General features: G+C 40.3%; 1 protein-coding gene across 3 annotated transcripts in view; it reads right to left on the bottom strand.

Annotated features, from left to right (window-relative positions):
• Positions 1-4,624: 4,624 nt before the first annotated feature.
• The window catches only part of pde4a (phosphodiesterase 4A, cAMP-specific), a 41,284-nt gene continuing 33,735 nt past the window's right edge, over positions 4,625-12,173 (bottom strand). For all 3 annotated transcript variants that reach the window (XM_044330469.1, XM_044330470.1, XM_044330471.1), the window contains 9 exons: positions 9,779-9,872; positions 9,515-9,678; positions 8,892-8,990; positions 8,642-8,806; positions 8,337-8,436; positions 7,231-7,385; positions 7,020-7,142; positions 5,462-5,644; positions 4,625-5,250 (listed from right to left, as the gene is read on the bottom strand). In XM_044330469.1, the coding sequence (XP_044186404.1) occupies positions 4,732-5,250; positions 5,462-5,644; positions 7,020-7,142; positions 7,231-7,385; positions 8,337-8,436; positions 8,642-8,806; positions 8,892-8,990; positions 9,515-9,678; positions 9,779-9,872 (1,602 nt within the window). In that variant the 3' untranslated portion in view covers positions 4,625-4,731. The remainder of the gene's footprint in view (positions 5,251-5,461; positions 5,645-7,019; positions 7,143-7,230; positions 7,386-8,336; positions 8,437-8,641; positions 8,807-8,891; positions 8,991-9,514; positions 9,679-9,778; positions 9,873-12,173) is intronic.

Below are 12,173 nucleotides of genomic sequence, written 5' to 3'. Positions count from 1 at the left end.
AGCCATCTCATGCCAGTGTCAGACAAGTGCAGGTAGTCGTCACTGTTCACACGGCGATCCTTACGCTATATTTAACATGAATGTAAAAACAAGCAAGTAAATAATGTGCAAGTGAACGGATACTGTCTTAAATACTGCAATAATCTTTAAAAATGTATCTCCAAAATAGCCATCCATGCATGGTCTGCGGGCATAGCGTATCATTAAAGGGCAGGTACACAGTTTTTCAAGTCTGTCTTAAAACAATAGACAGGTGCCCAAATGAACATTCCTCATTCACAATGCATTTACAATGAAAGTGATGGGGGGCAAAATCCACAGTCCTGTGTGAAAATGTATCTAAAAGTTTATCAGAAGCTAATATGAAGCTTCAGCCATCCAAAAGAGTCAAATCAAGTAGATCTCTTAGGACATTAGTCTTTTTAGTGCCAAAGTTCCTCTTTTGTAACTGTTCTTCCACCACAGCTCAACAGGGAAACACAAAGAGGGATTTTAATGCTAAAAAGACTGTAAATGTGGCAGATATCCACTTGATATGACTAACTCAGACTGCTGAAGTCTCATATCAGCTTCAGATAAACATTTAAATGCATTTTTGCACAAAATGACTGTGTAGACACACTGTGGATTTTGGCCTCCATCATTTACATTGAAAGCACATTTGAAGGGAATCTTTCAACAGCCAGTATGAACAGGAGAAATGATTACAGAGGAATACATACAAGCACCTGACTGTTGTTTTAAGACAGACCTGAAAAATTGTGAACCTATCCTTCGATCAAATCATATGTGCTGTATAGGCTAATCAAGTTATTTATTTCACAAAAATAATTTTTGGTGCTAGATTTGACATTAAGCATAATTCTCACACATATACACTGAACAGAGTTAAACTAGGATGTATGCATATTGGTACAACCTATACTGAGGCAAATATGAGTCCAAATGTATCTTCTTCACAACAGAGCTTCAAGGCTAAAAGTTTAGGAGTCCCAAACAATCTTGCTACAATTTCCTAATTATAAGATTACACTACCAGCTTCTGGACTAATAAATTAATAATATTAATGCAAACAAGCTGACATTTTGCTACCAAACCATCAAAAACATCAGCATACAGTACAAGGAAATTGTAAGAACAGCAAACATGACAATGGTGTAGCATTTAATATAAAAATCTTACTTTATTTGTATTTTTAACACACTTTACAGTACCGAACAGTGAAATAAAAGAAAAATATACTGATATACTATAATATTGTTTTATATATAGATGTTTGCTTATTAAATGCATTTATTCACAAAATGACACCTCAGCTCTGTCAAGAGGAAAAACTTTCATAAAAATAATATAATAAAAAATAACTTGGACACATTTTACACATTACAGCAAGATCATTTACAAATATTACAATCATTTCATGTTGTTTTTTCCCTTGAATAATCTTTCTTACTTGTGAACAAACACATGAATTAAAGCCCAGAAAACTATTCTCAGAGGGAGTCAGTCTGTGACAACATAACCTGACAGCAACCCCGATGGGAACCAGCAAGTTTGGCCACCATGAGAAGGACATTTAGGCTATCAGGTTGATTAAAGTTACTAAGAAAGAGAGGTGGTGATAGTACTAAAATGGCCAAGATAGATAAGGACACATTTATTTCCTTTGAGTGTCACATCCTGTGTGACTATATCAGCTTACATTTGACTTTACAAGTCAAATAAATTCAATCTCACATGGACTATTACTAGAGAATGACTAGTTTGTTTGATTATGCCTCTAGAAAGGGGTTAACTTTGACAACTGCACAATGAGGGTTTGTGATTTGGCCCAATGGATTATAATCAACAGGTGACTGCCAAAGACCAAACCACCAGCACAGACTGTACACTACTTGAAACACACTGTCTGCCTCAAAACCTGATGAAATAAAGTGCTGGTACAAATATATTTGATTTCATCAATAAATGTGGACAATTAAAAAATGTGAGAGAATGTTAGCACGAGCAAGCAAAAACTTAATCAGAGAATGGAACGGTGAGGATGTGGCCTGCAGTGCTTCAGTGGTTCACTTAACAACCTTAAGTGGTTATTTGTCAATCAGTATGACTTGGATAAATTTATAATTTACAATCCAATATTACATTATTTACAAGAGTGGTAATGCTTATAGCTATATCATCAATACGTGATTCATTTTCCAGACCATCCACCAGAATGATATAAAAATAAACTGTACACAAACTGTTCAAAGAAAACACTTCCCATGGTTTTCTTTTCATCATTTAAAAAGAATGGCAGCAATCAATCAATTGAATAATTTTCTTAATAAGAAACAATTGCTACAGTATCGTGTTTGTATGGCAATTAAATATTAATGTTTTTATAGCTTATGACATAACAAGAAGCCACAAAAACAAAGCAAGATCTTTAAAGTAAAAGGCCAATGCATATGGGAATCTTTTATTTATGTAACTGCAATAGTAATCCTGGATTCCCATTCCACTAGATGAAAGCCTGTGTGGTGGCCCCGCAGCTCTGCTCCATCCAGCGACAGAGCAGGTCAAACACACAGGCTCCTGTTGCACCGAGCTGTGGTGTCTTCAGATAAGCTCAGTTACTGACCTGCAGGAACTTGCTCTTACCTTCGAAAGAACCACAGTCATGTTCTTTTATTATTATTTTTTTTTGTTGTTTACCCTGTGAAAAACAAACACCTAAACAAACTGTGACCTATTTAAGCTGTGCTGATCAAATCCCGAACACCATTCAACAAAATGTGGTGATGCCAGTGAGTGGACAATGACACATGTGAAGACATCTTTAGCATCCTTCCCTTTCTGTCTGTTACTCACTCGCTTAGTTGTGACCACACAATCAGCCAGGCAAACAAACACATCGTACACACATGCACTCCACCATGTCAACAAATCAATATCTGGTCAGATTAAAAAAAAAACAAAAAAAAACTTCCTGAATCATTCTCATTGCCTGCAAAATCTTAACTCCAATTGCTTATTTCCAGGTAGCTATAAGAATATTTTTACCCTCCTGATTAAAAAAACAACACATTCTTTATGTTGGTCAGAGCACAGCAACAACATAACAACTAATTGGCAGCAATGTTTCCCTTTCCCCTCCAAATGCAATGCTGGATACATTGTGTATAGACACACTGATACTCACAGAAATAAGCATACAGACGTGATATAAATATACTAGGATATCTATTATATATCTTATAAATCTACATCTGACATTAAGGCAAAAAAGCATCAAAGATAACAAGGATGATTAGGGACTGCCAGACCTCCTTTTGGCCAAGTCACACTTCTTTCCCCTGACATTCTGCCTCCCTGATTTTCTTATTCATCTGTGTTCCTTCAAATCACTTCATCCACTGAAGTTTCTCATCATTTACTTTGGTGAGAATCGTTGTGTATGAGGAGACATAAACACACAGTGCAAGTGGGTGTGAGATGGCGAGTGAAAATTTGTTCAGCTGATGAAATAATTCTGTATCCCGTCAAACATATTTAGCAACTGTTAATTAGAAAATAGGCAAAACATATGCTTCAAAGCATCACATGGCTTATTCTCAGAAAGTTAAAAAAAAAAAAATCATTCTAATAAGAAAAAAACAAACTGGAAAGAGTCCACTGGTGGTTGTGGTGGCGGTTGTGATTGCTCTGCATCTAGAGTTCTGAGTTATTATATTACCAGAAGAGCAACAAAGGAAGACTTACAGCTTAAAACATATCACCACAGAAACTGTACGTGTGAGATACACACCACAATACCATGAACAGTAAAGAGAGATCTTTAACAAGAGACAATCAAAAATGATAACAAAATCAGACACTCCTGTCCCACAATGCATTGCTTCACGACAGCTCCGTTCAGGAAGCTGGTGTTTCAGAAAGGCACCGAGCCATCTTGCACCAGTAGCACTCTCCTCGTAAAGGGAAAAAGGGGTATTGGGACCCAGCGGTCCCTTCATCGCAGCATCTTCCTTTCCTTCGATATCTTCCTCTCTCCCCCTCCAACTCTGTGGATTTTTGTTATTTTTCTTTCCGACAGAAATGGAAAAAAGGTCACCCGGACATGGTGTAGCTTTTCTGAGGAGAACAGTTTCTGTTGAGATTCTATTAAACATGAATTACTAATACTGACTGAACACTAGTTAATACTCCATTAAGAGATGGCTTTTTCCAAAGAGATTCATTACTGATCAATGTCCCTCATGTAAATGCACACATACAAACATACAGTCAAGTGTGTGTGTTTGTCTGTGCGTTTGAAAGAAAGGAGTGGGTAAATATGCAATTGTACTGTACTGCATGACTGATGCACACGCGTACACACATTGCATCGATGTATTCTACTTGACTTACTCCCTAGTGTTTGTGTGTCACTTTTTGTGTGTTTATGTGTGTGCATTCCAGTCTCAGAGTGCTACGCTGTCTTCAGTTGCCCATCGTTAACGCTCTCCTAAATTCCTCTTAGTCTAAAGTTCATTGTGAAATCAGTCGAAGGACTCGTCACTACTCCAAATCTACAGTTGCTGTGTAATTAACTTCTCTTTAAGCGATTTTTAATTTATTCCCTTTTTGAAAAATATATTTAAAGGTCTGTATTGTCATTGCAGTCTCATTTGTTCTTGGTTTGGCCATTGAAAGGATGAACAAGATAATGTGTGCAAGTGAGGAGGGAGATACAGGAGCAGGACTCATGTATCTTCAGCTTGTGAAGAAGAATCTTCCTCTTCCTCTACAGGACTTGTGTCAGAAAGTCTCTCCTTTTCAGATCTCACCTCCAACCGAGCTTTCAGCTCCTCCTCTTGCTCCTCCTCTGCCTCCTCTTCCTCCATCGCCACCTCGTCTTCCTCCTCTATAATGTCCTCATTTTCCTCCTCTGCCATTGTGTCTTCCTCTTCCTCCTTTTTACCCTCCTCGTCCTCCCCCTGACTGCAGTCCTGTGCGACGTGGTTTGGCGTAGGTTTGTCGCCCTCGTCTCCCTCTTCTCTCTGAGAGCTGTCTTCGAGGGTAAGCTCAAACTGAAACTTGTCCATGCAGGCATTCAGTTCCTTGTCCTGGCCCAGCGGAGGAGGCGAGGGGCTTTGTGGGATAGTGCTCTGGTACCAGTCCCTGTTGTCCTCCAGAGTGTCCAGGATGTCCTGGGCATCGGGGTGCACCAGGTCCCCCCATGTCTCCCACAACGGGTGGACAATGTAGTCAATAAAGCCCACCTACAATCAGAAGAGAAGAGTATAACTGACATCATATAAACTAGCACAGTGGTGTCATTTCACTCCCTACAAATTAGCATTAAAAATGTATGAGGATGACTGCTGTGATCAGAGATGACAGATCACTCTCTGCGCTGTAGTTATCACCCCACCTACAGCAGTCCAGTTGTGTACAAAACCATATCCATATACATCAGTGCTGATCATTTACCTGACTCTTTTCCACAGATGCCGTGTGTTTATCGCACATGGGACTGATCTCCATCCCTCGCTCTCTCTCCTTGTCTCCTTGCCTGAAGAACTCCTCCATGATTCTCTCCGTCCATTGTCGATACACAGCCAGGGGCTTCGTAGGATTGCTCAGGTCAGCACAGTGCACCATGTTCCTCAACACCTGCACAAACACACATTTCACATTTCGCCCACTAACTCTACATGCAAAAGTGTAAACACCATCCTCAATTCGCATATGCATTAGGATCTGCCTTTAATCTGTCCCACTGGTCATCTGACCCCTCGCTTTGAGCTACAAACCCAGCTCTCTGATGACCTCTTTTACTTTTATTCTCTCCAAAGATCCAGTCCCCTGCCTCTGAAACTACAAAGCTTTTCCATTTTTTCCTCTTTGCCTACCACTTTTACACCTACTCCTCCCTTCTCCATTTCTGATCACATTTTTGTCACCTACTTTGACAAGGATGTTTATCATATTCAAAAAGCTGGAAAATTGTCTCTGGCACAACTTCTTTCTCTCCTCTCCCCATGACAAGATGCTAAAATGGTTATCTTTTAGCACAGCGACCACCTGCGCTATTAACCTCATCCCATGGCTCTCTCTTGTCAATGCCAATCATCAATTCTGTATGCCTTCAGGTCACCAACAGTATTTACCCCAATACACAAGAGCACTTCACCCTACTAATGTCAAGAACTGCTGACTAGTGTAATTTCTCCCTAAAACTTTTGAATCATAGAATTATCATTGAACAACCTGTTGGGCCCCAATCAGTCAGGATTCAAGCTGGCATACACACGCTCCTCTCCTGATCTGTTTTAGAAAACCACCTCCTCTCTAGCTCTCTTGCAGACACTGGAATCTCTGCAGTGTCTCAGCAGTATTTCTCCTCTTCCTTATCATGGCCCTCTTAATGAAAACTTAGGTTCTTGCCTACTGTACCTCTTAATCTCCTAGTATGACACACAGGTCAAACACATTTCCGCATGTCTAGCTGACATCTCCAGATGGAAACATCCCTGTCCCTCAAACTCAACCTTGATAGTAAAATAGCAAAATCTTGCCCCACACAAAATCCCTCTATCTACATTTACAATATCCATTACATTGATAACAAAATCCAACATATTTGGAATAGAGAGCCAGATCAGAACCCACAGGAATCTGCGTATCTTATGATTCAACCTCTTGTAATCCTCAAGCTACTGAAACATCTTTAAAAAAGACTACTTAACTCTTCTTCAGCCTACTCCATATTGTCTTAGCTATCAAATCAATAATACTACTGACTAGCAAGAGAAAAGTTGGAGAAAATGCAAAAAAGTCCAAACAGACTAGTCATGGTTCTTTGGCATCCATGTACGCAGCAGAGCTAAGGAGGGACATGTAAGCTATGGCAGGGCCACCAACCAATTTTAGCCAAAGCATTGTTTAAAGTATATCAGCACATCCCATACACACAATGCCTTACTGTTTTCAGCACCTTGAATGAACTAAATATGCCCTGCCAGTCCTTGCACAGATAATGTCTCACCTGTATCCGATCAGTGTAATGGTCGAGCAGCAGTACTCCAGAACTTGTCACTTTCTTGGTTTCCACCATAGTCTTGAGGTCTGCCAGCAAACTCATGTGTTTAGACATATCTGTTGCCAAAACCTGGGAAGGAAATTGAAATTAATCGGTGATGTGAGGAAGTGAGGAACAAAGGTCATGATACAGGATGAGCGTGTTGACAAAGACTCACCATATCAATAACAAGTTTCCTCAGGCTCTGTCTCTGTCTCTTGCTGAGGTTCTGAAAGATGTCACAGTTGTCCTCGTGAAGCAGCTTGAAGCCCACAGCCAGGTGATGGTTCTCCAGCACCGACTCATCATTATACATCAGGGCTAGTTCTGAGTCTGAGGGAACCATACAATAATACTGTCATTTCAGATATCCAAATCACTAGATGTATCTCAATCCTTAATAGGCTGTGCAGTATTATCACCCTAAAATGTTTTTTCCAGTACTTTGCTAATTGACGAATAGTTACAGTACTTTTACGTACAGAGTTGACAAAAGAACTGTCTTCATTGGCTTTAGAATAGTTTACATCTTACCTAAAACATTGGATATTCTGTGTGGGCATTGGTGACCACAGATCTGACACTTCTAGTCACCTCTAGTGCCGCAAGGTTCAGTGCTCAGCCAGATTTTATTCTTTACTTAAATGCTGCCTTTGAGACATCTTGTACATAGTCATAATGTCTGCTTCTATTTTTATGCGGATGATTCACAGATATACCTCAGCTGCGATCTTGTTAATGACCTTAGGGAAATTAACACCTTCATAAACTGCTTTGAAGATGCCCTTAAATCGATGCCTCAAAACATCATGCAGTTAAATACAAATAAAACAGACATCCTGATTATTACTCCTTTTGTAGTGTCTTGGTTCTCCGTATTTGACTGCAACCTGGACACTGTCATTCATGCATTAGTGTCCTGTTTACTGGCTTTAGAAAAAAATAGCTTTAATGTCTTCAGCTTATTGTCTACTGCAAAACTCTGCTGCTTGGACATTTCACATTTCACCCGTCCTTGTGTCCCAACACTGGCTTCCGATTGGTTTTAGAATTGATTTTAAAGCTATATTGATACATGATACATATTATTGATACCCTACTCTAAGGCTCTAATGGACCTCGCACCTGTTTAGATTACTTTTATCTTCTTTTACCTGATGGAGCTCTTATGTTTCATTTTTTATGTTGTAATTTTTCATGTTATAAGTTGTTTTAATGATTCATTGGGCTATGCTGATCATGTCACTTAAAGCCTGTGTGATTCTTAATCTTGTGTCAACTCACTGGTGTTGATGAGGAATTGGTTGGACACTCCTGGATGGTCCACATCGTGGATGGCGGCGGCAAATAACGCAGCTAGTATTTCTAGATCAGTGAACACAGCCTGTCAGAGAGCAATGAAAGAGAAGAGAGAAAAAAAACGATCAGTTAAACTACAGTTTACAGCATATGTTCAACAGCTATCTTCTCTGTAGAAAGCCATGTCTGATGTATTACAAGGTATTTGAAAAATTTGTGTGAAATTAGCAGTGTATTTGGTATTTGTAGTAATGTCTTTGTCAGTGCTAGAACAGTAGAGAGACATTTACATCTAGAGCTGGGGTGGACAGCAGTACATGAGTAGATTGAGTGACATCTGCAGCGTGGAGGCTGTTGTGGTAGGCCACATTGGCATGGTAGTGGTCCTCCAGGGTCATCACATAGGTGACAAACGTATCCACAGGGATCCGAAAGGTCTTCAGTAGATCTCTTTCCTGCCGTAGGTACAGTTCACAGAGGGTCACAAATAACTCATGCTATATAATCCCATTATTAAAGTAGGATCTCTCCCTCTCTCACCTGGAAGATGGCAAACATAATGCAGCTGAGGGGTCGGTTATTAGAGAACTCTGCCACACGAAAGATATTAAGGCCCCACTTGTTCAAGTCGTTCAGCTCCTGAGGGCACAGCAGAAAACATTACAACACACGTAGAACAATCTAACAGTGTGTTCTTCATCTTAATTCCACCTGCAAAGGTACATGATGTTATAGTTGTGTTTTCTTTTGATTAGATTTGTAAGATTAGACAAAACTTGCAACATGTAACATGTTTTATGGCTATCCAGGCTGTGGAGAAACTGGCTTTTCCTCTCATGCAATACATTCTTGCTCCAATTCTGAAGGACCAATCCCCAAAACAAAATATTTTCTGCTTTCAAACTTCTTTTGTAGTTGTGTCATCGCATCACATTTTCTAAGACAAGACTTGGGTAGCATTTTATCTTTAACCATTCACATTATCAGAGAACTCAAATGGCAAAGGAAAGCTACAGAAATTTACAAAATGAAATTATATTTTTAAAAGGAGGTCAAATATTTAGAGAGTAGTGACAGGAAATACATGTAGCCTGCTTTATGGTGATTATGTGCATATGTGTACAGTGGGTTATATCTGGCAAGCTGCTTTTCTATCCGTTTACCCTGGCTAATGCATCCTCATGCTCTGTCTTCACGCCGAAACGAGGCAAGGTGGAGTTGGAAAGGCTGGAACTGTGCGTGAGCTTCTTCACACCGCTGATGTGACACATGGGCTTCTCCCTCTCCCTCAAGGTCGGGGACGGGATCTCCACCTCGTTCTGCTTATCTGGAGGGAACAACAGTCAATGGTTGTGCTCGACCTGGGTCAAAGCTATAAGAGACCAGCTATAGTGGTTAGTCATAACTGGGTGGCAGGTTTGCTTTACCTAGAAAGGTAGTGGAGATGTATTCTGACACCTGGTTCCCTGAGCGACTCATCTCTGACAAATGGGACAGCTCCCTGTTCAACATCCTCTTGAACTGTGGGGAGGACAGACAGGAACAGAAAGAGGGTGTCTTCATTCGTAGTTACAAAGCAGACAAAGGTTGCTTACATATCAAAAAATAAATGAAGCAGTTTCATAAACCTCCAGAATTATTAACATTGTACTTGTAGATTGCATTTGCACTGATACATAATAAGAAAACATTCCTATGAGTCAAATATGAGAAAATAAATTATCACCCTCAATCTGGCTTCATTCACTAAAGGGTGAGAAAATCAATTATGAATCATGCCTCTTCTTTTTTTCAGATGAGAACATACTGTTCAATTCCCCAATTCAGTGTGCTTGCATTTTAAGTGTCATGTATTGATATGCTGCAGTAATATGACATGTTTATCCACTTTTCTGCTACAGTCACATGTTATGCAGCAATCTGCTGCTCTGCAGGTCCTTGATATACACACACAAATGTGGCAGACATATGCATTATCCATGCAGACAGAAAACACTGTTCCTCACTGTTCTCTCACTTTAATGTAATTTCTTAATTCCATAGATAAAGATGTTTTTTGTGATGTAAAGACACCAAATTTCAGTAGTCATGTGCGATTCGGACAAGACCCCTCAGTCTGTGTCCTACTGACTGATCTTTCACACATAACAATCTCCATGGCAACCAGAGCGGTTGCCGTGGCAACTGCCTCCTCACAGTCAGTCCTTCAGCTCGATGTGAGAGCGGTGGCTGCTTGGGTGACAATCTGAGGGAGTAGGCAGGTGTCTCTGACCTTTACCAAGGTCAACCCTCCCCTCCACTGCTGTCTCCCTCTCTCCCTCTCTCTCTTGCTTATATCTGCTCCTCCCTCCCTCTCGAGGTAAACAACACTCTCCACTACTGCCCTCCAGCCCCAAAATCCTCCTCTGTCACAGGTTTCACTTTGCCTTCCGTCCATTTCACACACATGCATTTCCACCATCTTTCACTCTCGGTTATCTCCCTTTTTCCACCCTTCCCATCCACCAAGGCATACATGATAGGCCAAGCAAATAGGTACTCTGACAGCAAATTGTAGAAGCTGTCAGGCAGAATCAGTCATCAGGAGCCAGGAAAGCTAGTCAAGCCCAGTGGCACACTTAGGCAGCAGGCTCAGCCCAAACCTCCTCCTCTCTCTCTCGCTTTCTCTCGTTCTTTCCTTCCCTAATGCTGTAACGCTGAGTCATAGCTGCCAACCAACACTTCCACGGTGCCAGTCCGAGTGCCAGGACAAACAACACTCTTCCTCTGACACTGACTAATGAAGCAAACATGCAAATGCTGCACAGACATGACCATGAACACACACGCATACACACACACACCTGCATGTGTGACAGACCCAGGAGGGCATTATCTCTCCTAACTGTCTATGATCATGAGTAACACACAGATACAAACGCACCCACATGTGCGAAATGTGACCTTCCACTGAACTATAACCTGTACATTCAATTGAGACTGAAAACATGGCAGCAGTAAATCATATGATCCTAAAGTGCCCAATGTCATTCAATAAAACACAGTAAAGAAAAATCCAAAATTTGTTTTGTCAACACATTGGCAGGATACCACATCAGATGCAAACCTGACATGTAAAAGAAAACTCCTACAATGTCTTAATTCCATACATTTTTATGGATGTGGCATGTTGGCACACCTGAAGAAAACTGGAACAAAAAGAAAAATCTACTCAGTACTGAGACAATATGCATTGTCCTTCACTGACAATACACTTGACTTCCTTATGTGTGTATTGAGGCCAGCCTCAGGGTAGCAGGAGAGAGACACAGGGATGTGGGACGCAGGTGTGGAGGATAGAAACGGACATTATGTGACACTGCAAAGTACCTGCAGTAGACGAGTGGACTGCTTATCACAAAGCTATTTCTTAAATTTTAAACATCTAGATATATTTTCTAAGGACAGAAATTTAGACCAGGTATGAAGGATGAAGTACGATTGATATTGTCTTTTTGTTTACAGTGCTGCTGCAAGTTAAACTCTGTGCCTTCATCACATTCCCCTTCAGTGGATTTGTGTATAAATTATGTAGAGGAAAAGAAAATATAAACACACACACCAATATTGTGCGTTACAGTTTCTCACAAAGCCACTGTTAGGCCCACAAAACCTTCTTCCACTTCAATCATATATATATGTATATATCATCACTAATCTCTGTGTAACACATTGTAAAATTCTAGCTTATAAACACATAACATTCATACACTGACACTACCACTGTTGGATAAGACAACACTCATAAAAACATGGAGTTAGCAATAATGCATGCATAGATGT

Source organism: Thunnus albacares, chromosome 17 (assembly GCF_914725855.1).
Source record: "Thunnus albacares chromosome 17, fThuAlb1.1, whole genome shotgun sequence".
Lineage (NCBI taxonomy): Eukaryota > Metazoa > Chordata > Actinopteri > Scombriformes > Scombridae > Thunnus > Thunnus albacares.
This window is presented reverse-complemented; position numbering and strand designations above follow the sequence as displayed.